General features: G+C 43.1%; 1 protein-coding gene across 4 annotated transcripts in view; it reads left to right on the forward strand.

Moving 5' to 3' along the window:
- LOC148015134 (Protein kinase superfamily protein) overlaps positions 1-14,037 on the forward strand; it is a 112,527-nt gene extending 98,490 nt beyond the window's left edge. For 2 of the 4 annotated variants that reach the window (XM_087665569.1, XM_087665571.1), the window contains 2 exons: positions 12,575-12,943; positions 13,308-14,036. In XM_087665569.1, coding sequence (XP_087521695.1) covers positions 12,575-12,943; positions 13,308-13,547 — 609 coding nt within the window. In that variant the 3' untranslated portion in view covers positions 13,548-14,036. Of the gene's footprint in view, positions 1-12,574; positions 12,944-13,307 lie in introns of all 4 variants that reach the window. The other 2 variants (XM_087665570.1, XM_087665572.1) reach the window with 2 other exon arrangements.
- Positions 14,038-26,125: the final 12,088 nt, after the last annotated feature.

The following is a 26,125-nucleotide window of genomic DNA, read 5'->3' on the forward strand; positions in this document are numbered from 1 at the left end:
CTGAAGACTACTTTCACCACTGCCCCAATCCTAGTCCATCCATATCCTACCAAGCTCTTTTTCTTGGAGACCGATGCATCAAACTATGCCTTGGGAGCCATCTTGTCCTAACATGGAGATGATGGTTATATGCATCCAATGGCATTCCACTCAAAGAAGTTCTCTTTTCATGAGAAACTATGAGATCCATGACAAAGAACTCCTTGCTATTGTAGATACCTTTGATAGTTAGGATCATCACCTAGAGGGTGGAACCCATAAAGTTATCTTTTATACAGATCACAAAAATTTGGAATACTTTATGAGAACCCGCATCCTCAATTGAAGACAATCCCGCTGGAGTAACTTCTTATCTAGGTTTTGACTTTGTCATCACCTATCACCCAGGATGCCATGAATGCCAATCATAAGCTTTATCAAGAAGATCCTACTTGGCACTTAAGAAGGGAGAAGAAGCTTTTGATCAACAACGAGCAATACTACTCAAGCGAGAGCACCTCCAGCTCTAGCAACCATTTTCAGTTGTCACCAAGATGACCCTACCTCGATCCAGTTAATCCATGATGCCTTGTCACATGATGATTTGGCCAACAATGTCAAGAGGAAAAATGAAGAGGGAAAAGGAAATGAAGTTTGTAAGTTTCAAGAAACTAATGGATTGTTGTACTATAAGACTCTACTTTACATCTCTCTAGGAAAGCCAAGACTCTAGGTACTCCAACAACGCTATGACACCCCAACAACAGGACACTTTGGAGTTAATAAGATCTTAGAGCTTATTTCAAGAGATTTTTAGTGGTCCCAAATGTGAAAAGAAGTTAAGAAATATATAAAATCATGTGATACTTGCAACAGGGCCAAGGTACCTCGTCACAAACTACATGGCCTTTTGCAACCCTTGCCCATTCTAGCGTGACCCTTGTCTTCTTTGTCCATGGTTTTTATAACCGATCTTCCCAAATCAAACAAAGATGACTCTATTCTTGTTGTGGTAGATAGGCTCATAAAAATGGTATATTTCATTTCTACCACCAAGACCATCACAGGTGCAGCTATTGCTAGACTCTTACTTAGATATATTTTTAGATTACATGGACTCCTAGATGACATCATCGACGATCGGGGTTCCCAATTCATATCTAGTGTTTGGAAGAGCCTTTGCAACCTCCTTGGAGTCGAAGTTAAGTTATCCATAGCTAATCATTCATATATTGATGGTCAAACAAAATAGGTAAATCAAGTCTTGGAACAATATATTTGCTGCACCATCAAGTACTGTCAGAATGATTGATTTGAGCTCTTGCCCTTTGCAGAGTTTGCTTATAATAATAGTATCCATGCATCTACCATGCAGACTCGTTTCTTTGCAAACTATGGTCAACATCCAAGGATGGATATACATCTCTCCAATCAAGTAAAGAACCTTGCTACTCTAGATAAAGCTCAATACCTAGCAGATATACACCAAGAACTCAAGCAACAAATCCAAAAGGCTCAAAATCAGTACAAGCACTATGCAGACCAACATCATCTCCAATATCCAGCATACAAAGTCGGTGATAAAGTATGGTTGCTCAGGCATAACCTGCAGATACCAAGGTCCTCCACCAAGCTAGACCATCAGAGATTTGGACCCTTCACTATCGTAGCCCAGATCAACCTAGTTGCTTATCGACTCCAACTTCCAAGTACCATAAAGATCCACCCAATCTTCCATGTTCCCTTGCTCGAGCCATACCATAGCTCACCACTGAGGGGGGGAGAGATCTAATCCCCCACCACCTATCCAAATTGAAGATCATGAAGAATTTGAGGTTGAGCATGTCTTAGACTCGACAATCTCCCGAGGTCAATTGAAATACCTTGTTCATTGGAAAGGATATGACATCAATGATCGCACTTGGGAATGTGTAGAATATCTCCAAAGAGGATCTCTCAAAGTTGAATTTCATGAGAGGAATCCAATAAAACTTGGATGAAGCCACCAAGCCGCTCCTCATGGAACTCGTTGCTAGAGGAGAGGGTGATGTCACGGATATGCCATGATCAAGTGTACGGATTAATTCTTTCTCATGCCATATGAATCCATGTCCCATGCGAACACACACTTAATAGGACATCCTCGAGCCAATCATGCAACCCACCCTTGCCATGTCATCATAGAACCTTCTAGAAGATATGCCACATGATTGCTTGCATCATCGATGATGCCATCATGGAACATTCTAGAAGATCTTTAGTGGCCTTCCAATGCCTAAAAAAGGAGGGGCTCGCCATAGAGCTCCTCAGTCTTGCCAATGCTAGTCTTGGGAGCTCAAGGAGTCGAGACCTCCAAGTAAGTAACTTTGAGTTCTAGTTCTAGTTCTTGTCTAGTCATGGTATCTAGTCTTGTCCATTTTTCCATTATACTTCTGTTATCTTGTCACCTTGTAATCTTGTAGTACGAGATCTTGTCTAGTACTGTCTTGTATCTTGTCTTGTTCATCCGTGTTGAGGGAGATGTTGTAGTTCTGATATCTTGTATCCATAGCTATGGTCGCGGGTTGTGGGATTCTTCATATTCTATCGAGTCCTATTGTCTATACCTATAGTCGCGGGTTGTGGGATATTCCATTTCTTGTTAAGTTATCATTGTACCTTGTGTCCCTATATGGGATTATCTTGTAATTAGAATTCTTGTAACAAATCTTGCTTCTAGTCTAGTCTCTCGAGCATAGTCTAGCGCTCCCATTCATCTTCTGGCAACAGATTGTCAGCTCCTACACCCTGCGTTTGGCCGTTAGGAGGCTTCATGCATTTGCGTTTGTTGCATCTAGGATCTCCTTCACTGTAGGGGACCTTCTCCTCCACCAAGTGCCAGCATTAGAGGATGCTACATTTGCATTTTCAGCTTCTGACTCATTCACCCCCGGCATCACTCTCCAACAGATGGCGTCAGTCTTTAGGCTTGCATTTGGAGACTTAAAGGCTCCTCATCCTCTGATAGCAGTCTCCTTGCTCCACACATCACCAATCATCATCCTTGCATTGCAGATTTATAGGCTCCTCTTCTTCGGCAGTCTCCGTGCTGTGGGTGACACCTCATCATCCCTACATTTGCAAACTCAGAGGCTTCTTCGGTAGTCTTCTTGCTCCAGGGCATCCTTCGTGCTACGGCACCCTTGTATCTGATTCATGTCATAATTTCATTCATTCATTTGAGTTACTCTTCTTTTCTGCTCTTAGCGTTTGCCATACACACACTGTCTTTATCCTTGCAATCCCTACTGTCTCTCTGGTTGCTCAATCATTTCTTGACAGTTTTCACCCCACAATAGAGCTGAAGTTGTTGTAAATGTGTGGCTACTTAAACATGGAAACATGAGTTTTGGCCTCACATTATGAACATTATATACAGTCCCTTCAAGATGATGAGCTAATGGGCTATTGAGCTATTTATTCTTGGACATTGGACAGGTTAGTCAACCAAGGTCCTCTTCAATGTACTAGTTTTATGCAACTACTATTTCATCCATTATTGCTTTAGATGGATAAGCTCACAAATAGTACTTTAGAAGATTGTAGCTATCTTGAGGGTCAGAATTTGTACTTCTAGGTCTATCTTGAAGGCCACCACTGACACCCGCGCCCCCCCCCCCCCCCCCCCCCCCCCCCCCCCCAAATTGAATCGCCCAAAAAAAAGCCTTTCAGAAATTTGGACTTTGTAGGTACGCTCATGCAACTTTATGATCGTGTAGGAAGGAAATAACGTTGCACTATATGTTACTTGCTTTGAATGATATTGTTGGACACAAATTGCTTTGCTTTTTAAAATCTATGCTGGCAAAGCATATTGATGACTCACTTGATCAGAGCAAGTAAAAGAGCAGTGTGGTAATTGAATTGAAATGATATGACCTGACACGTGTCATGTGAGAAGTTACTAGTGATTGAAGAACCAATGACATATTTTATTAGTCTCCTAATATATGAGCTATTAAGAGACGTGTTTGTGAAGAGTTAGCAAAGTTGTGCGTGTGACAAGTTGAATTGTGGGTTACAATGATAGGCAATCCCTAGCTTATGTAGTGGGAGACATTAGTAGAAGTTATGGTGGACAGGTGCCAGTGGGTGTTTGGTGTCAAAACCTAGTCAAAGGCATCAAAATTTCCTTGGGAATGACTTTGGTGTCAGGAGGGTTAGAAAATTAAAACATTTAATGTCTTGGACTAAGCTCTATGAAAGCTTCAACACTTTCACGTCCATAGGGTTTACTAATTCAAAATTGAGGCTGGGCAATGCCCAATTCTTGGCTAGGGCCAATCATTTTGCATTTTCCACAATCTATATTGCCTTGAAATTCATTTCTAGAGGCTGATTGTGCATGGGGAGGTTTGCCACTTTGCATACAGTGGTAGAACATGCCATGGAAGGCTTATTCTGGGTCATCTGGGCTGTTGGCCGGCAGGGGAGAGTATTCACAGCAGGTGACAGCCACTCTGGCCCAGTTTTAAGCAGGTGACAACTTATCTTCGGTTCTTGACAGCAGCAAAACCATCTCTGGCAGCAAGCAATTGAGCATTGCCAGCAGGAGGCAGCTTGATTTTGAGCCATTTCTCAGCAGGTGGTGGTGGTTTTTGTCCTCTCCCAGAAAGAAATTGAAGATCTCTCTCCTATGTACTGCTCATTGCTTATCCTATCAATTGAAGAATCTCAGCTCTGAAAATTGCTGTTTTACACATGCAGAAATTAGGGTTTGCACGGCTCTCTTGGGATGCATGTGTAAGGAATTCAAGCATGCTTGAAGCTTTGTTGCTCTTGGGATGTGTGTGGAAGGAATCCAAGCATGCATCAAGTTTTGCTACTGTAAAATTGTGAATTTGCAGTAGATCTGAAGACATTTAGTCATCTACAGCAAGGTGACTGGTATACAAATGCTGAAGACTCAATTTGGCTTCCCAAGTGCATAGGAAAAGGGGCCAATTGAGGATTAATTCTGCTGCTTATTTGGGGGAGAAAGAGGTTTCAGTTTTTGTAGAGTCCTTTGCCTTGCCCTTTGGTGTAACATTATCATAAACAATGGCTGCAAAAATGGTGCATTTGTTGCAGTTCCACCTTAACCAGCATTGGAAGATATGTTGAGCTAAAACAAAAACATGCTAATTAATGAAAAACCCTTAAACGGGGAGCGGTTTGAGAGAGTTTGTGTGCAAACCCTAATTTGGGAGGGTCCATGCTGATTAGACTCCTCAACAGTTGATACCTTTCCATGGGGATATGCTAGAGGATGTATTTGCTGAAATTCAGCTTGAGGTAGAGAAATTGGATAAGGGTTGAGACTTTGGTACTAGAGTAGATGTTGGCACATGAGCAAAAAAAGGGTAAAGTTAAAATTTCCATGCATTACTTGGTGAAATTTCAGAATTATTCATGCATGGTTGCAAAATGGATGGACGTGTCTTTGGTATGTGATCGGTCCTCTACTAGTAGTCCATCATGATCTTGGGCATGGCCATTTTGGAGTTTGTCGATAGCATCATGAACCCTCCTGTATTGAAGAAGGTGGATGATGTGGGCCTTTACTCAGATGGTTGAGACAGAGGGGCTGTCCGGGTACATTATATATTGAGACGGGATAAGTATGCTATCAAGAAATGAAGGAGCAACCATAGAGATAGTAGGGTTTGTAGGGAGAAACGTAGGATGTGTATGACTAACACTAAGAAGAGAAGAGAAACTCAGATGAATAAGATGATGAAGGATTGAAATAATGAAGTGAATCTGATATAGAGGTGCCATAGTAGGAATGATACCTTGGAGCAGGAAGATTGTCGAAGAAGCCTTTGAGTCTGAAATGGAGGGATGATGAGATGTTGCTTGGAGTAGGGAGATTGCTGAAGAAGAGGAGCCTTTGAATCTACAATTCAGGGATGAAGATTGGTGTCTGAAGCAAGGAGACAACCGAAGAAGCCTTCGAGTTTGCAAAGATAGGCCTAATGGGTTGACGCTAGTAGTTGATGTGATGCCGGGTGGTGAGGATGAGCTAGAAGTTGGAAACACAAACGAAGACAACCTTTGATGATGATGATGCTAGTTGGAGGTGTGATGTTTGGTGGAAGGGGAGTAGCGAGGATATACAATGCAAACTCCACTTGCCTTTGATGATGACGCCAAATGCAAAAGGCACCTCCAAGCTGCCAAACGCAAGGTGAGGGATGGTGCTTGATAGGTGGAAGATGAAGCTAGGCAGATGGAAGTTGATGCCAAGTAGGTGTAGACTCCAAACACAAGGTGTAGGAGCATATAGGAGCTGTTGCCAATGATGGAAGGGAAGTAATGATAGTGGAGGTTGGTGCTTGGCAGATAGAGATGACAGTGGTGAGAGAGAGAGAGAGAGAGAGAGAGAGAGAGAGAGAGAGAGAGAGAGATTAACGTCTACATAAAGCCAATGTGGCTTATGAGACAAAATCCAGAGTACATCCATGTCTAATGGCATCTCATTAGTAAGGTAAAGATAACATTACAAATAAGTGGATGGCCTATGAAACAATACTGAAAATAAATATACGATGGGACTATACTAGGATTGAACCATGTGTAGTGTTGTTCCATCAATAGAAAAGAAAAAGGAAAGGAAAGGAGAATCAGATCTGATAGAACCATGTACAAAAGTGTGGTGGAGACCATGGGCTGTAGCTGATCTCAAGATCTGCACTTGATCTCAGGTATGATGCGGTCCCTTGCTGCTTCATTGATATGCATGGTGGTGAGTCTTCGGTGTTTCGTGATAATGGCTCTAATTCGACTGTGGTGTGGCCTCCTCGCACGTGGTCCTATTAGATGGGCTCGTCATGCTCGACGAAGGGAAATGGCTATATCCAATGTGACTCCACGGTGTGGCCTATAAGGTGTCTGGTGGGGTGGCTTTGTTTCTGCTAGGTTGGTAGTGCTAGTAGGGTCGGCTCTGTAGAAAAAGTCTGTCATTGCTCTGTGTGTGTGTCCCTCTGGGTGAGCTAGCCTGCTGTCTCGCAGTAGTGCACTTCGGCGCCTCTCGAGCTCCAGGAAGAAAAGACCTAGGCATCTCTGGTCCTCGTACTCCATGACGCGACAAAGGGGTTCAAATCCATCACCGAAGAGGCAGTGGTACCGTCCTCGCATGTCATAGTATATTGTGCATCTGCATATGTAGTGCTTCTCTGTCTCAGGCTCTCGACCACAAAGCTGGCAAGTCCTATGCTCTGCTAGGGTGTTTGTCCATTTGACTGTCTCCATCTGAAGCCTATGTGAGGAGGTGTGAATCTGTGCGATAGCGACCCGTATGCTATGGGAGAGATGGGTGCCCATATATGCTGGCCGAATAGTGAAACCATCATCAAAGAGAGACAAGAAGTGATTCTTGTAGAACTCCATCCTCGATCCTAGAGAGAGTGGTGGATGGATCCATGTCCTTGCTATCTCAATCCTCAAGATATCAACTCTGATCACCTGGTTCAACTTTGATCGGCTGAGAGAAAGTGTAGGGCAGTCAAAGCTATAATCCAAAGATGGAAGATGGTCGATATCCAAACCATGTAGGCTCGTCCAAATAGCCATATGTGAAAACCAACAGTTCTTCTCACCTGTTGCTAGTTGTCTAGATGAGGTTATTGCCAATCTAGAGTAGCTATGGCGTGGAAGTTTCCATAGTCTGTGCCAAAAGGTCAGTGCCTTGAAGAGTGCCTCGGTAACTATAGGTGTTGCCTCTAGCTCTGCTTTGACAATGGGATGTGGGATGGAGGGCTTAATCCTAATCATGTGTGCTATCATCATGATCAATGGCCTTTCCATGCTATCCCAACCATCATAATAATCCCTCTCTACTCCAATCTGATTAGTGAGTAGGCTAAGACGCTTGTGGTACAAGCTACAACCCCATACCTCTGCTCCATATAGTAATGTGTGGGCCAGAGAAGGTGACTCCCAAATAGACATATTCCCTCACATGCTCTAGTATGTCTCCCCCAAATGTGAACTGGTATATAGATCTAGTCACCCATGCTGCTGAAGTATTGAAAACCATGGTTTTGGTTTTCCCAAGGTTCACTGTGAGGTCTTTATCTCTACAGAAGGTGTGCAAAGCATCTAGATAGCACTGCAATCCCTCTGGTGAATCTAAAATGAGAACAATATCATCTGCATATAGTAATATCGGTATCAACATCCCTGCTAGGCTTGCTCCAGCTCCTTCTCCTCGGTCTATGTAATTAGACACTTCATCTATGTATAGTCTTTTTTTTTTTGCAAATAAAATGTGGCTGATTATATTACTCAAAAAAACTGATTACAACGGAGTGCTCATGCTCAACAGACTAGTTGGAGCTGATGCAAAGTCACAAATACATCATGAATACAAGCCTCTCAAGGCGGTCTGGGAGGGATGGGAGCAAGAAGCCATGTAGGGAGGGGGGGTGTATCGCCATTTGGGGCTGCTTGCTTGTATCACAAAAAACAGGTCCTGGCCACCCCAGGTATGCATGAAATGACTACGGAGTTCCTGACGAGCCCTGGACTCGCCCTGCACCTGATCCTAACGGTTGCGGAGGGAGTGGATGATGCAAGTCCAGAGCTCTGCTAAGGTCACATGTATTGAAAGTCTCTCTCCGCCAAAAGTCTCCTAACGTTGCGCCTTCCAGATATGCCATCATGTAAAACTCCCTATGATCTCCCATATCTCGGAGCGGTCTGCTATGGGCTCCAGTACCTGACAGATGGGTAGCATCTCCAAGCCGACCACTGCGCATGACCTTGCCTCGATGATGAATACCATGTCCTATATCCCGGCCTCATATAGAAGGTGCCGGCCCTGGCTGATTGCCTGCCAACAGAAAGCTTCCCATGAGATATATCCAAGGCTGGGTGCTATACGTGGGGGGGGGGGTGCCGGTTTCTCTGGGGGAAGAGGGGGGGGAGGGGGTGCGGGTGGGGGTTGTGGGTCCTTGGGTGAGGCAGCTTGTGACTCCTCTGTGGGGGGTGGATGTGTAGACTTGTGGACCTGTCGGGCAGGGCAAGGAGGGGGCGGCGTGGTGCTTTGTTCGGGGGGGGGGGGGGGGACTCTCGCCCTCCTGCTCCCTACCGTGGCTGTGTTTGAGGAGCTCCCTGTGGGCCCCCCTGCCATCTCCCTCTTTGTCGTCTCTATACTCGTGTGAAACCGTCCGCATCCACATGTGGGCCTGTCGGCGAAGCTGCCCTAGCACTGAAGCGCATGAACTCTGTTGCCTGGTGCCCAAAGTCATGGCAGCGCAGGCACTACCTTGGCTGCCCAGTCACAATGACCTGTTGCCTGAAGGAGTGTCTGCCTATCTCAATTTCTAGGAATTGTGGGATATTCTTTACCTCTTTCATTGCCACCCGTACCTTTGGGACTCCTGCGATTGTCACAGCGTCCGCGAAAGAGGCGGGAAGGACAGCGCCGAAGAACCGTCCAAAGTCTTCCACCAACTAGTGATACTCTATTACCAGGCCGGGGAAGAGAAGGGTGACCGGGTGCCGAAGAAACCTATTGTGGAGTGCAAATGCCTCCGCTGTGAAGCCACTGTACCAAGGGACCATGTAAATGACTCCCTTCGTGGACGCATAGGGTGAATTGGTGAGTAACTCATAGGCTGCGTTTGTCGAGGTGAGCCATACCATGAAGATCTCTTGGTCCATTAGAACCGCCTCCACGATTTGTGCTGTGCCAATGCACAGCGTGGAGTGAAGCTAGTCTCGAAGCTTGGGGAATGCCTACTACCTGACCAAATACCTGACCAAAGATCGTTGTTTCTGACTAGAGGTTTCCATTGCGCGTCCCTTTTGAGAACCTACCAATCATGTCGTAGTGCTCCCGGAGGGGGGGAAAGTTGCTGCAAACTGGAGGGCGCGGGGGGGTGGGAGGGCGATGGCGAGGAGGAGGAGGTGTTGGATGCCACGGATGGCCGGCTTATGACGGGCACTGTGCAGGTTTCCATTCCGCGTCCCTTTTGAGAACCTACCAATCATGTCGTAGTGCCCCCGGAGGTGGGGAAAGTTGCTGCAATTGGAGGGCGCGGGGGGGTGGGGGGGCGATGGTGAGGAGGAGGAGGTGTTGGATGCCACGGATGGCCGGCTTATGACGGGCACTGTGCAGGTGTGGTAGGTCTGCCGGACGGAGCCGGGAACACAGGGGGGAGGAGGTGGAGGCATTGCGGGGGAGGTTAGGCGGGGGAGATCTAGCGTAGGGGCTAGCCTGGCCTGTGGGGGTGGGTATGGTAGGGGCAGTGCGAGGGGGACTAGGTAGGGGGGCAGAGCCCCACAGGGAGGGGAGCTAGGCAGGGCAGTTGCGCCACGGGGGAGGGAGCTGGTGGGGGGACAACGTGCCCCAGAACGAGGGGGTCACGATGGTGAGGGGCAGGTGCAAATGGGGGCGGGCGCGAGGGGAAGGCGGGGGCTGGTGCGAGAGAGCAATCGGGGCGGGGCAGCAGCGCGACGTGACGGGCTTGGAGCTGCTGCCCCACCCCGATTGCTCCCTCGCGCCCATGGAGCCCCGCCCTGATTGCTCCCTCGTGCCCATGGAGGAGAGGGGAGCTCCAATCCCGTCACTTCGCGCTGCTGCCCCACCCCGATTGCTCCCTCGCGCCAGCCCCTGCCTTCCCCTCGTGCCCACCCCCGTTCTCCTCCATCATATGTGTTTGAACGGAGCTCCAAGCCATAGAGGAGTGGGCTAAATATAGCAACACTCTTTGCTTTTATTTAAATATCAACACTTAGCTAAGCAAAAAGGGGTAAAAGTGTGTGAAAGAAGAAGAAGAAACCAGCAAAAAAACGTTTTGGCCTCCATCTCTCTTCTTGTCTCTTGAGTGAGCTTCTCCTTGTGCATTCTATGTGTGTTCGGCGCAGCATCTTGAGCAACTCCCCCCACCACGCGATTCTTGACATCGCCACTGGTTTCAAATAACAAGGAACACATCTGGATACCTAATATCATTAAGGAACCCACTAGTAGGAGGAGACCCCAAGGCTTAGACAGGTGCCTGAGCGCCCTACTAGTAGTACCTAGAGAAAACACAAAGACACAGGAAGCAACAAGATAGAGGAGTGGAAGCTGCCGGAGCTGATTGGATTCATCGACAATCTCGTGGAGCTGGAAGCAGAAACAATGTCGGGAAAAACATGAAGAGAATCTAGATGTGGAAGATAAGAGAAGGTATGAGCATCAAGCCATGAAGCATGGGGGATAATTCTTACCAGTTTCTTCAGGTTATCACCTTCTATTTTTTTGATGTTGGAACTGCGATGAACACATTGCAAATGCGAGTGCCTTGCTCTCTCCTATGCAACTTGTAAAATTGCATGGGAAAATGGAGGGAATGTGTCCAAAGGCTAATTGCAAGGATGGAATGCCTTATCACCCTTGTAAAGTTCAAGCTCAACTGATGAAAGTGCGATCTTGTGGCAGAAACTAGTGCAAGGCTTTGTCTCTCTATCTTCTTCTTTCTTCTCCTTCCACCATAGCTTGAGCTTGAGGGTGAAATAGTGAGCTTGTTTATCTTCTTCTTTCTTCTCCTTCCACCATAGCTTGAGCTTGAGGGTGAAAAAGTGAGCTTCTGAGAGCTTCTCCAGCTTGAGGGTGTGATAGCTTCTCCCCTCCTACTCTCTGGAGTGTTATTTTCTGTTCTTTTTCTTCTCTTGCTTGTTTGCATGTTTGGGAGTGGATCAAAGGAGATAGGCCAAGAAGAGCTATGGAGTATGAACTGCATAAACGGGAGACCATTGAACCTTACAGCCTTACCATTCGGACTAGAATGGCAGGAGTTGAGGTATTGATGAGTACTCCTTGTGATGCTAGAATAACAGAAGACCCAAACAAACTCCCAATAGAATAGATCCCACAACACCAAGGATAGGGAGAATGATGGGAATAGTCATATATACATCAAACCATATAAAAGACAACTCTTGTAGCTCTAAAACACAATGAGAGCACCACAAATTTAATGAGCAAGACACATAGGCACTTGTATATGGGGCTGTGTCTACTATTTGAACTTCATGGTCATAACATCCCGAGGCTATTTGAGGGGATAGATAGGATATTGGGTAAAACGAATACAAAAATGCTCTCCTTGCTAGACACAATGGCTCCCAAGTACTCAAAATCTTCATCTTCAAAGAAAAAACTGTCAGCCTAAGGCTCACAAACTAGTAGCATCAACATACCTTCACACACGAGCAAGCTTTGCTGATACCACATAAGAGGGAGTCCGCCTCTAACTTCCACCTACTCATGGTCTTGCACAAACTCACTCTCCTCTATTGAGTGTTATAGTTTTGGAACTGTCTTCTGATACCAAGTGCAGGAGATTGCACTGTGGTTTTGGTTAGGAGATTGCGCTCTGGTTTCTTCTGAAGTAATGCAGAATAATTTTTCAACTGACTTTCTTTGCTATGTTAAATGCAATAATTTTGAGTATGATTTGCCATTTTTTGGTTGGGCGGGAGGGCCTTTTCATTTTAGTTAACATTGATGTATGTAGTCAATTCACTTGACATGACATTGTATCTGTTTATTCCTTTGCTCTGAATCTGGCTTTTTGTGAAGGTTATGGCCATTGCAGAGCAGAGTGCAACACCGCCTTCTGTTAAGAATGCAGATGGAAGCAGAGCTCAGGGAAGCCAAGATGGATTGGGTAAAGTAACAGCACGGACATGGGGTTCTTTTGACACTAGAACAGTTGTCTCAGCTACATCAGATTTACTTGAGTTCATACTCTCAGATCAAGGCTATCGAGTGAGAGTTTTGCTAGTTCGTGACATTGTAAATGCATTCCGTGGATATCTTGATGAAATTTCTGAAAGGTACATACTCTCTAGTCAAAGGGTGAAGGGGTTTGGAGGATATTTGGGTACTAGAGGCACACGCTCAAGTGCTCACGGTCATTCCACAGTAAGTCAGGATATACCTGGACAGGTGACTAATGTAAACTGTTCTTATTTGCTACTTTGGAGCATACTTAAGATACACAGGTTTTGGATTATAGAAGTAAAGTTGCTCTGCACTTAGTATTTTGCTTGCTTTTTCTTTATTGTGCTACAGCTTTTACTTCTTGTTCAGTACTTTCACTTTGGAACACTTGGAAAACTGGTTGACTTTTTTCCTGGAACTCCAGTGACAACTGTGTGTTTCTATTTACGTTGGCTTTCCATTGTTCTGTGCCTTTGTGGAAATAGCATCGTTGTTTCCCGACAGAAACTGATGAAATGCACACCCTGTGCAACTTGCCACAGACATTGAGATGATCTTCCTGATGTTGATGACTTTTTTGTGACTGCAGGATGCTTATTTTGGTTCCAGAGTGTTGCTAGCAATGAAAGCCTTCTTTGTAGCAGTTGAATCAGCTCCAGAGTTGTGGCTGACGTTATTTGCTAGGTTTTCTACCAAGACTGAAGCCCAGGCTCTTGTATCGCAGATAGCTGCCTCATTGGCAGAGTGTTTTTTCCAAACTAATTCAGAGTATTTCTGGTATTCGATATCAGTGCTTCTTCATAAGTTGTATGATACCAATTGGCAATAATTGATGCTTTTGGTGGGCAGTTTTTTCAATAAAATCTCCACATGAATGGCAGTGTTAAAAAAAGACATTGAAAATACCTCAGTTTACCAATATTCCAGCAATCTCTATTGAAGCTTTCTAATACAGGGAAACAAGGGCTAAACTTTCTGGAATGCTCGGTGAGTGGAGAGATGGTGCACGCCTCCCACTTACACCAGTCACCCTAACGAGATTCTTGGATGGAACAGCGGATCAGATCCCATTAAGAATTGTGAGAAATAGCAGCAGCAGGGGAAGAAAAGGATTGCTTGCAAAAGAGAAGAGGAAACCACCAATGGACTTTACTTTTTTGACCTTCTTGTGCTTTTCATGTCCATGACATGCACATGCTTGGAGTGACTTTGTCTCGCCCTTGGCATATTGTGTTACCGTTATTCATGGATTCTTCCGCTCTTCATAAGATACGTAGTGGATTTGACTCCCTTTCCCACATTGATGACCTGTTTGATCCTCCAAAATGAGAAGCTTCATCTTTCATACATTACCAGTACTTCACGAGAGAGTACATGCACTTGTGATGCACCGTTTAACCATCCCTGTGCAGGCCCTTGCTCTTTGAAATCTCTTTAGGATTTCTAGAAGTGGACGGACTAGATCCACATGGCCATGGACAACCCCCGACAATAGGAAATGTTCATCTTTTGACATGAATGCATGCGCATCACACTTTGTTTTTTGATAGGAATTCTAGTAGTTTAAAGGTGAACGTCAATAAGTGATCTTGTTGTGTGCTTGTTTGGTAGCTGAGAAAAACAAGAAACCCAAACACGAAACAATTCCCATTAGGGTTGGATACTCATTGGACATTTGGTAGGGTTAAGATACTTTGACATCTAATTTTGATGCCATGATATCCATATGCAAGGATAAGCAACCCACATTTTGCGAAGGCTCTTGGTCGATAGTAGCGTTATGGATGAGGGAGTGGTTGCACATGATGTCCTTTTAAGGCATCATTCCATTGCCCAAGGGCAAGACAACTAATTGTCATTTATGATTCTACGAAGTTGACCACATCTCAAGTGAATCAATGGGCCTTGTATGCTATCATCATGCTATGGATGTCATCAAGGATGAGGTCCCCCATATTTTGAAAAGAGATTGTTAGCTCTTGGTAAGATGTGGACAAGGAAATAGTTGCATAGAGTTTCGCATGAGAGTGGGTATTGTTGTCTCAAGGCAAGATCGCTATTGATTGTTAAATGAATAATGCTTAACTAAAACGGATGACTTGCACCTCAAGGTCAAGCTAGTAGCGAGGGATTGCATAGGGCTTAAATCTAAGTGCAAAATTTTAGATCAGAGACTTGCACTTTCAATAGCCATTTAAGGTTTTATGCATGTGTAGGATCCCAAGGAATGTGGTATCAGTAAACTCCATCCTTGTTTGGTGTGCTTAGGTTCGTTAAATCAAAGCCTTCAAACCATTTTAAGTAATTTGGAGGCAAAGTTAGTCCAATCATCATAATTTAGAATGTTTAACAATGATGGATATGCTTTAAACAAAGACAATGCTATCACAATAATTAGGCACAATTTTACAATGGAGAGAGATTTGAATTTGCGGTGGTGATGGTTTAGCATTTGGCATTTGAAGGAGGGTCCCTTATATCTATGTCGTAAAGGTTGATTGCCTTTTTTGGAAACCTAGTTGCTTGGAGGGATGAGTAGGTCTATTAATGGTGAGCTTAAGCAAGATCATACTATCCTTGAAGCTCAATATTGCCTCCCTCCTAGGTTGTAAATGGAATAGAATGGAAGACGAATGAAGCAATTTTGTCAATAACACGAGAATGAATTTCTTAAAATGCCAATGTAGATGTGAGGGGTTAATCAACTCTATAATGTATGGCTTAGTACACATATCTTGTAAGGAGCTAGCGAAAGATTTTGTTTGTGCTATACATTATTATAGTTGAAAGAAAGATGTTCAACTTTCCCAATGTGCTTGCTCAATTGGATCGACAATAGAGGCACACATGGTTAAATCGAGTGTATGGGTGTTGATTTTTCATCTTGTTCACTTGTTACAATGTGTACGGAAAATTGGGGTTTGGGTTTCTTGGAGAATAGTTTTGATGTTTCAAGAGGTAATTGAAATTGAGTCGATTAAGGAACTCTTAATACGTGTTAATATAAAGGCATGGATTGTGTCTTGTAGATTAGGGACCATTGTTGAAGTGTTAGAAGTATTCTAGCAATATGTATAAGATTTCCACCATGAGAGCTATCTCAATAGTACTCTCGATTAGTGCTAATATTTAGGGCTTGCTTGCAAGGGAGCATTGAATATGTTGATCTCATATATCTTAAATTGTGTGAATGGACTAAATGCACTTCCTTATGTTTAAGCACTTTGATGCCCTCATATTTTCAAATTTTGCTCATAATTATGATTGTTCTTATTCCATGAAAAAGTAGTACTCTCTTTATCTTGCTCTGGAAGTCTCAAGTTAGTAATTTATTTGCAAGTGATGTGAACTTGTCTAGATATGATGTATTAACCCCTTGTGATTTATTAAGAGAGTTCTCTACTACTACACAAAACGAAAGCACATGAAAAATCGTTTCACCATCCCTCTCGTAGAAAGGACACGTTAAAGACATGGTTCAAATGTTTACTTTTATTGTTGCCTTGTTTCCAACATTTGAGTCTATCATTCCATTTCTCATTTGATGTAATTGATATCACCATTTTGGTATGTACTTGTGAGGTTTTTTTTTTTGGGGGGGGGGGGGGGGTGAGATGTTTCTCCATGTGACAATGCTATTACTAGAAGAGTTCATTAGCTAGCACATATATGATTGTTAGCTAGCATACAAGGAATTGCTAGCTAGCATATATGAAACTATTAACTAGAACATATTTCAAGCTAACAATATTTTTTAATGTAAATTCTTTTTTTAAACAATGTAGCACTTCGTATTTCATATAAGGAAAGTAATCATTATGTTTCAAGCTGCAAACAAAGCTAGCAAGCTTCAGATACATCACTTTAGCAAAATTCCCCTTTTTAAAAGATGACATCTCTAAGACGCATTTTGGTAATCGATCAAACTAGTCTCCTAGATAGATTATTACCCTTTACAAGCAATTGTACCATGCTCTTTCATCATCATGCTAGCATACATCTCATTTTGTTAACTATTAACACATGTATGTTGACTAGCATGGTAAGGTGCATGTGATTGTTAACTAGCATAGTGGTGTTAATTAGCTAGCACATATATAATTGTTAGCTAGCATATAGGAAACTATTAACTAGATAAATTTGAAGCTAACATACAATTTTGATGTAACTGATTCCTTTTTTGTTTGTAATGAGTTACATTAGTAGTCTCTTTGAAACTTACAAACTAGCAAGCTCCACATACATCACTTTAGCAAAGTCTTTCTTTTTTAAAGGTGCTAATGCCTTTAATACCTACACTATGTCAAATTTGGACTCACTTTTGGGCATTGTAAGAATTGCCATATCATTGTCCTATTAAAAAAAGGGGCCTACGGATAGCTATATCCATCGTATCTCAAACTATATCATATAACATATCATAGGGAGGTTTTGATGAGAGGATTCTAATGCACCAGCCTCGAACAAATTTGGAATTTATATGCTCAAGTTATGGATTCCCAAAAGTAACCTCAAAAGTTTCATAATGGAAGCTTGACCCTCATTTTTCCTCATGTAACTACTAGAATCTCAAAGAGCTTAAAAGGCGCAAAGGTGAGTCCAAATCTTCGTTAATGCTGCAAAAATTTATTAAACTAGTCTTTTAGATAGACCATTACCCTTTACCATATAGACAATTGTTAACTAGCATATATGTGGTTGTTCACTAGCATGCTAGCATATCTCTAATTGTTAACTAACATATAGGTGTATTGACTAGCATGGTAACATATATGTGATTGTTAACTAGCATAGTGATTTTTATTAGCATTATATTTGATTCTTGATGCATTTTTGGTACAACTCTACTTGTTTTTATAGTGTGGCACTTTATAGTTCATATAAGTACCAATTAAATTTGTAGTTTTTTTAATACCCACTTCAAAAACTTGTCAAATCAATTTGCTAGATAGACCATTACCTACGGAGTACCCCTAAATATCATTATGTTTCTAGCCTACAATAGAAGACTGAAGTTGATGGAAGACTTTCATCACATTGTACTCTTCCTAAGGAATCTTGTCCATATCATATGTGACCTCTACAATGATATCTAATAAGCAATTCCTCTTCAAAGCCTTGAAGAAGGTAGGGGATAGATAGTCACCAACTTAAAGCCAAGGAATTCTAGACTGAATCATGTGCCATACACTCGAAGCTCATCTTGCATTTGTAAAAGAAGCACCTCTTTTAGGAGCTTGATAGGTTTGTATCATGAGGCAAGTGAAGAACATCAACAATGAGATCATATCAAATGTAGACAATAGTAGGAACCATCTCCCCTCTCTTATCTTGATCCCTTCCATATATGGTTGCAACGATCTTTCTATCCCCATGTTTGGATTGGATCCTTGACACCAGTAAGGCAAACCAAGCTTCAACTATTCCTTTGAAGGTTCCATGGCCCAGGGGGAGAAATAAAAAAACTTATCTTCAAGGGTGGAGGGTCCCATGCAAAATCTCTCCTTTATGAGAGTGATTCTCCTCCTTATCAATAATTATGTTCTAGTCCATGAAAAAAAGGGGTATCTTCAATATCAAGGGAATCCACTAATCCAGGCCACAAATTAGTCCTCTCACAGTAAGATTTAGGTGTATATATACTAATGACATGAAACTCTTGGTTATTAAATTGAATAGTGATACCTAGAAACTCCCTTGAACCATTAAGAGCAAGAAGTTTAAACTTTAAAAAGGTATTTTTAAAAGATGATTGTACCTCCACTATCTCTAAGAGGAGCATGACAAAACCACTCATAATTCGAGATGATCAAATCAACTATATTTGAGGAAGTACCTGCAGGGCCACTCGTGACGGGGGGGGGGGGGGGAGGACACTTAGGGATCCCCATTCTTTTGACTAAAACATTATTTTTCTTCAAACCCTTCTCAAATGTCTTGATGGGTAAAGTGGTAATAGTGGAGTCTATTTAAGGATATGAAATTGAACACACATGGAAAAATCATGACTTGTGATTGGTCACTTTTGTGCCTCATTACTTTGGGTGGTAGGCCAATCTTACCTAAAATTATGGTGGGTCCAAATATGGTTGTGTTCTACACATCTGATTTTCCATCTATGAGATTGAACTGAAAATGTTGTCACACCACGAAGGTTCCTTTGCACTCTGTCATTTCTCTATAGCCACTTAAAGCCCTAGGTGAAAAGGGCTCTATATTCTCATATAGAAAAAATTACATTGCTTTTCTAAGAAATTTAGCTAATAAACTAAATGTATTGGCCTTTTGGCTTTTCATCACTACCATCGCTTCGTAGAGGACCCTTTTGGGTGGTAGATGGCAAAACCCCCAAAATGACTCTACATCTACTAAAAACCATAGCATTTCTATAATTCCAAATCTCTCAAGGCAAAGATTCTAATGATTTGCAAGTACTTGACCTCTTGTAGCTCCCTCACCCACGTGGTTGGTGTCGTGTCGTAGCACGTTGATAGCTCCACCCACCACCCGTGACAAAGTCCCTTGCTGTGCCCCGGCTACCTTGTACATATTTTTTGGCTATGAATATGACGTGCCGCCCTCAAGATGGGCCCTTGTGCAAACCCGTGAGCATGTTATGATCCGTGTCGTGTTCCGTGTCGCGTTGGGGTGTCCCGTGTTGTGTTGAGGTGTTTGGATGGCAATGTTGGGCAACGGGTCTAGCGCTCCTCTAGAGCCTAGGCGGGGCTCCTTATCATTGAATACATTTTGATCACCAAACAAATCCTATTTTGAGATAAGCACGTTAAGTCTTAGATAACCTAAATTCTTATTCAAATAGAAAGTACATTGCACCAAAATAAACTATTTTAATAAACTACACCTTTTAAATAAAACACCTCATTTTTAAGACACTACATTTTCAGCAAACGACTTTTTAAGGAAATGTAAGAATCAAAATCAAATACATAAGCTTATATATATGTACAAGTTGGTACATGAGCCCTAGCCAAACATTCACAGAATGATTTTGATTACAAATGTTTTCAGTACAAGCAATTACTTCTTTGTCACCATCTAGAACACTTTAAGGCTTAATCCATCCAATGGTGGTAGCAACTTCTTCCACTAGACATATTACACACACTTGTAGAGAATTTGCACTCCCTTATAGGATTATGTAAAAATGAATCTTAGCATGGTTATCAAGATCCATACAAACACCATCATAGACTACGATCCTAAAAACCTAGTTATATGATAATTGACACTTGTATATTAGTTAACAATCACTTGTAGGTTATCATTCTAATCAATATACCTATATATAAATAGTCAAATGCATGCTAGCATGCTAGTGAACAATTGCATATATGTTACTTAACACTCAACTATACACTAGTCACCGATGTACTAAAAGGAACAATCTATCTACTACATTGATTTGACAATTCTTGAAGTGTGTGTTAAAGGTCTTGGCATCTTTAGGAAAAGAGGGTGTTTGCTAGTGATGTACGTGAAGTTTTCTAGTTTTTTTTTTTTGAAGGCTCAAATACTTGAGTGATGAGAATATTACTTTTCTCATATGAAACATGAAATACAATCATAGAAAAATAAATGTGGACTTATCGATTTAGTTCCATATAGAATAGGGTTATCCATTAACTAGATTTATGCCAATAAGAATAAGGTCCAAAAATGAGAAAAATTGAGTTAGAAGGTCAAAGGTATACTATTATATATTGCCTCATAGATATTTGGAGTGATACAATACAAAATTCTCTTGTTTTGGATATGTTTTAGTCTCTTGATACATAGCACGAGATGGGATGATATGTGGATTGGGGACATCTTTGGAAGGATTTTAAACAAATACATATCTAGCTACTTATAATACCAGACCCTTAATGACTTATGTTATTCTAAAATTATTATTCTACCATGCATCCATCTAATCATCTTCCATAGGGGGGCACATTACTTGCACTAATACTAGTATTCTCGAGACTAGTTTGTTGGATTTGGGGTTGATGGCCTGAAGCAATAGAAATAGTCATATCACTCCATTTGAAGTTATAATTCACACGATGGGTTAAAGGTTCAAAACTTCAATAGGACACCCTCTCGTATTACACTCATGCTCTCTCGATCTCCTTCAATCACGTCAGCTCTCTTGCTCTCTCTTGCATAGGCTCTCATTTGGCTCTTGTTTCACCCTTGCATTCTTGCTGTTATGATAGATGCATAGTAGATCAAGCAACTCTTTGTGCAAGATGCCATGTGACAATGTAGCTAACCAAATTGAATAGCAACTTCATACATCTAGATGCTCATTAAAGGGATGTGTAGATTTCTACAAAGGGAATGTCCTCGACTGTAGTTTAGGGTAGGCTTGTTTGTGACCCTCAAATGTAAATCCTTGATGGGTCATCACCATGTAAGACATGTCTCTAGTGGAGAGTCATCATATCGCTCTTTGGGGACCCTAATGTAGGTTGGCCATTACAAAGCTAGGGAGGCCCCTCCCACAAGTGGCAATCCCTCTTAATAGTTTGGAAATGACTCTCATATGCAATGAAGCCTACATGCCTCACAACCAAGTGATGAAGGCCCTCCTACTTGTGCAAGGCTATATCTAGTTGAGAGGGCCTCCTAGTTACAAAGGGTGCTCACATCACTTGGTTGTGACTCTCGTACTTGACCCATGCATTGAAGCCCACATGGGTCACGACTAAGCAAGGGAAGTCTCGCCCACTTATGGAGGGTCCTCGCATCACTTGATGGTGACTCTCATGTGTGGTGAAGTCTACATAGGTCACCACTAGGGTGTTGGGGTAAAAGGCCTCTAAGCCTACCTGTGTGTACTATGACCGCCCATTCTTTATTCATATATAATATGATAGTGCAATAAGGCTGTCAGTTTAGTTGGACATCACCTACATTGTGTGTGCTCTTCTCTCCCGCATCTTCCTCTTCTCCTTCTCCACTGCCATTGCATCCCCTTCAACTGATATCAGAGCGGGTCTTCAAGAGCTCATCCCGGCCTTCCACACGAGGTATGAGGTCTTCATTCTCACTCAGTTTTTAGCTCACCAGGGTTTTCATAGGTTGTGGGCAGCCATAGCTTATACCTCTTGGAGCTTCCTTCACCTGGATCTTGCTTCCAGCCTATCAAGGCTTGCTGAGGCTTGGTGTAGGCCTTCTTTGGCCCCCATTTGTGCCCCCTTTGGGCCCCATTGTTGACACGTGGGACAGTAGACTATGCTTACAGGTCTTGGCATTTGATGCCCGATTATGCCCGGTTGGTGCCTATACATAAGGGAATGTATGCCTATGGTTTGCCTATGGATTTGAGCTTGGATTGAGCACTAATTTGCTTAGTTTATAGAGGTTATATGTTGCTAGAAACTTCAGGGTTGAAGCTATTTATGCTACAGTTGGGTTATGCCTATTGGTCACGGGGTGCTCTCGGCTACTCAGAATGATGTCATGATGTATTTGGACTATGCCACATGTCTGTTTATGCATCGGAATGCTTTTAAGCTGAGATTAGAGCTTGGTTTGCGTTTGACTGTCACTTCTTTGCAGCTGGCATTTCATCTATGACATGGTTTATGCCTAGGCTACCCAGTACGGGTTATGATGTCTTGGTGAATGCTTTATGCTTTGGCTGTGGATGGCAGTTGTTTGAGCTTGTCTCGACACTCATTTGAGTATTCCCTTGAGTAGTTGGACATTGAATTGTCTTTTTCTGTTACGACCTTGGATGCTATATGGGATTTGATGCTCTGATTATGGATCTTGGCTATTACTTGGATGCACTTACAGGTATTGAGCAGTGAACTGCTCCATTGTTTTGGCAGTTGCCTATTGAGCTGTGATTGCTAGTTTGCATTTGATATGTGGGATACTTACTAATCAGTGGACTTGGATAGTGCTTGGGATTTACAGTTATGGCTTTCTTGCTCCTCTGTTGTCTAGCTTCTATGCTAGTTGGGTCCCTGTTGCCCGTCCATGTTAGAGAGCAGATGCTATGTATGCTTACCCGTCTATGCGCATGGTCTACTGTTGTATACCTTACAGAGCCACTTATTTGGATGTTGTTGTATAGATGTTTGGGCTTCACCTAGAGCTTGACTCTTGCAGGATGCTTTGCCACTTGTTGGTCTTTACTTGACTTGGATGTTCCTTGGTGGCATGATGTACTGTAGAGCTATGCGTATCCATATGGTTATGGGTTGATTTCATGGCTAAATATCATATGCTCTTATGATAGATGTCTTATGCTTTACTGTACTGTGGTTGGTTATGTCATGCAGTTGGCTACGACTCTTCTTCATGTGGGAGCTTTTGCATCCTTGATTGATGCCTTTATGTCCTCCCATCCATTGAGGTTTCATGAGCATTTACAACATGCTTCTACCATTGATGTACTAGCAGATGATTGTCTTTATGAGCAGCTTCCCTATGTTGGGACAACCCTTGACTGCTTAAGCTCCGTGGATGCTATGGATAGCCCTATTCATTATGACTTGGATTCCTTGTCATCTTCTACGAGTTCTTCTACTTCAGATGTTGTTTGCTTCCATTATGGGAAGCTTGGGCATGTTCAAAGAAAATGCTTTAGACGGATTAGAGAGCAGCAGAGACAGAGACGAACTCGACATGAGCAGAGAGTCAGCGATGCAGCAGGTATTACCACTCTTTCTAGTGGTGAGGTACATGCAGTTACCCATGATGATGCAGTTGAGCATGTCCTCCTGTCATCTAGTTTCCCTACAGCTTACTTGCTCAATGATCAGGCCCATGTCTTTGATTGGCTTTTCGACTCTATGGCATCTTGTCATGTTACCCCTCATAGAGCATGGTTCTCTTCTTATAGGGAGGTTGATGGATGTATTGATCTGGGCCTTTAGCAGACTTATGCTATTGTTGGTACAGGGAACATATACCTAGATTTGCCTAATGGGACTTCTCTTATGCTCAGGGATGTTCTACGTGTTCCCATGCTCAGTAAGAGCCTGATTTCTGTCAGTCAGTTGCATGATGCAGGTTACTCTATTTCTCTTCAGGATAGGTCATGGAAGATCTGTCATGGTTGCTTGGTTTTGGCCAGATGTTCTCGAGTTGGTTCTCATTACCTAGTGCATGTCTCTCATGTGGGAGATTCTATGGTTGCAGTTATTCGGATACCACATGCATTGCTATGGCATTATCGCCTAGGCCATATGCACCACAGAGAGATGGAGATCTTGTCTCGTTCAGACTCATTGTTGCCTCCTATGTCACTTACAGATCTTGATGCTTGCCCTGATTGTACTCTTGGTCTTTGTAGAGCCCCCTTGGCTTATGGCGATTGTATGAGGCATGCTCCTCTAGATCTTGTCGATTGTGCAGTATATGGGACCTATGCCTTCCCGGTCACTTGGTGGAGCATCGTACTTTGTGACCTTTGTTGATCATGCTACCCATCGTGTTTGGGCTTTTTCCTTGGTGCAGATTGAGGATGTTGCAGTTATGCTTGACAGGTTTATAGGTTCTGCTGGTAGTAGGTCTAGGTGCTTGCAAATGGATTATGAGAGTCATGCTCTCTCTCCTAGCTTTCAGACCTCTTGTCAGTAGTATGGCATGTGTTTGACCTTACAAGCAAAGGTTGCTTCTATGCTTACCACAGCTGGGTTGTCTTATGGATTTTGGACTGAGGCCCTTATGACAACAGTCTATTTGGTTAACAGGACGCCGTGCTTGACCTTGGATGGTATTACACCCCACGAGGCATGGAGTGGCATGTAGCCCTCCTATGATTACTTGAGGATGTTTGGTTGCCAAGCATCTGTACGTATGCCACATGAGCCTATGTCACGTAGATGTATCCTCCTTGGTTATGGAGATGGTGACTTTAAGGCCTAAAGATTATGGGATTTGGATACCCAGCAGGTCATACGCAGCCGTCATGCTGTCTTCTATGAGACCCAGACACCTCTTAGCCCTCTTGATGAGCATTCAGTACGCTTTATGAGACTGATTTTACAGTAGCTACAGTGCCATTATAGCAAGTTGTTTATGCTAAAAATGAGGCACTTATTGGCCCAGATGACATAGCTATGCATAGTAGTCAGGGTCAGGATGTTGGTGGTCAGTTGCTAGACCCCTTGTTGCAGTCTCATGAGAGAGCCGTTTTCTTGTAGTTTTGCAGGCTAGACAGCCAGCCATATGTTAGTCTTCAGCTTCGCTAAGGCCACATGTAGTCTTGAGACCCCGTTGGACGAGTATCCGGGATGTTGGCCCTCTTTCAGTGATTGACTCTGGAGAGTTTGAATGCTCTCCGTTGTCTTATATGCGCCACGTCGATGCTATGCGCGACTCTTATGCTTTAGAGCCGTGCACTGATGAGTTGTGCTTGCTTCATGAGAAGCATTCTTGGATTGCTTTGTTGTATGGAGCTGCAGGATCACTTATCTCTTGGATGTCATGGACTCAAGGATGCTTGACTCTTCTTCTACAGAGGTTTTCGATACTTCTTGCACAGCTCGCTTTCTGATTGGGCATTGGATGAGATGTTATGATTCCTCACCTTTTTTTTTCTTTGTTTTCACTCCCCAGACACATTGGCCTTTTAGTGGGAGATTGTTGGGGTAAAAGGCCTCTGGGCCTACCCGTGTATACTATGACCACCCATTATTTATTCATATATAATATGATAGTGCAATAAGGCTGTCAATTCAGTTGGACAGCACCTACATTGTGTGTGCTCTTCTCTCACGCATCTTCCTCTTCTCCTTCTCCACTGCCATTGCATCCTCTTCATAGGGAGGGAGGCTCCTTTTTCACCTTGTAGAGAGCCCCATATCATTTCGTGGTGACCCTTGTGTGTAGTGAGGCCTCCATGAGTCACCACAAAGCGAGAGAGGCCCCTCCCAGTTATAGAGATATCCCATATTGCTTGGTGGTGAGCCTCATGTGCTGTGAATCTTGCATGGGTCACAAGAAGCAAGGGAAGGTCACCACCAAGTGAGGGAGGCCCCTCCTAGTTATGGAGGGTAACTATATCACTTGGTCGTGATCCTCATGTGTGATGAAGCCCACATGGGACACCACTAGGCGAAGGAGACCCCCCCTACTTGTGGAGGGTCTTCATATTTCTTGATGGTGACCCTCATGTGTGGTGAAGCCCGCATGGGGCACCATCAAGCAAGTGAGGCCCCTCCCATCACCATTAAGTGACAAAGGCCCCTCCCACTTGTGTAGACACCACTATCACCTGATAGTAAACCTCATGTGTGGTGAAGCCCACATAGGTTACCACTAAGTGAGGGAGGCACGTCCTAGTTGTGAAGAGCCCCCATATTGCTTGGTGGTGACCCTCTGCAATTTAATGAGACAGACTTAGGGTGGATAGTGTACAAGATAGATTTGCATCTCTTGGTT

Source organism: Lygodium microphyllum, chromosome 24 (genome assembly GCF_053477565.2).
Source record: "Lygodium microphyllum isolate KBCC chromosome 24, Lygodium_microphyllum_v1.1.10, whole genome shotgun sequence".
Taxonomy (NCBI): domain Eukaryota; kingdom Viridiplantae; phylum Streptophyta; class Polypodiopsida; order Schizaeales; family Lygodiaceae; genus Lygodium; species Lygodium microphyllum.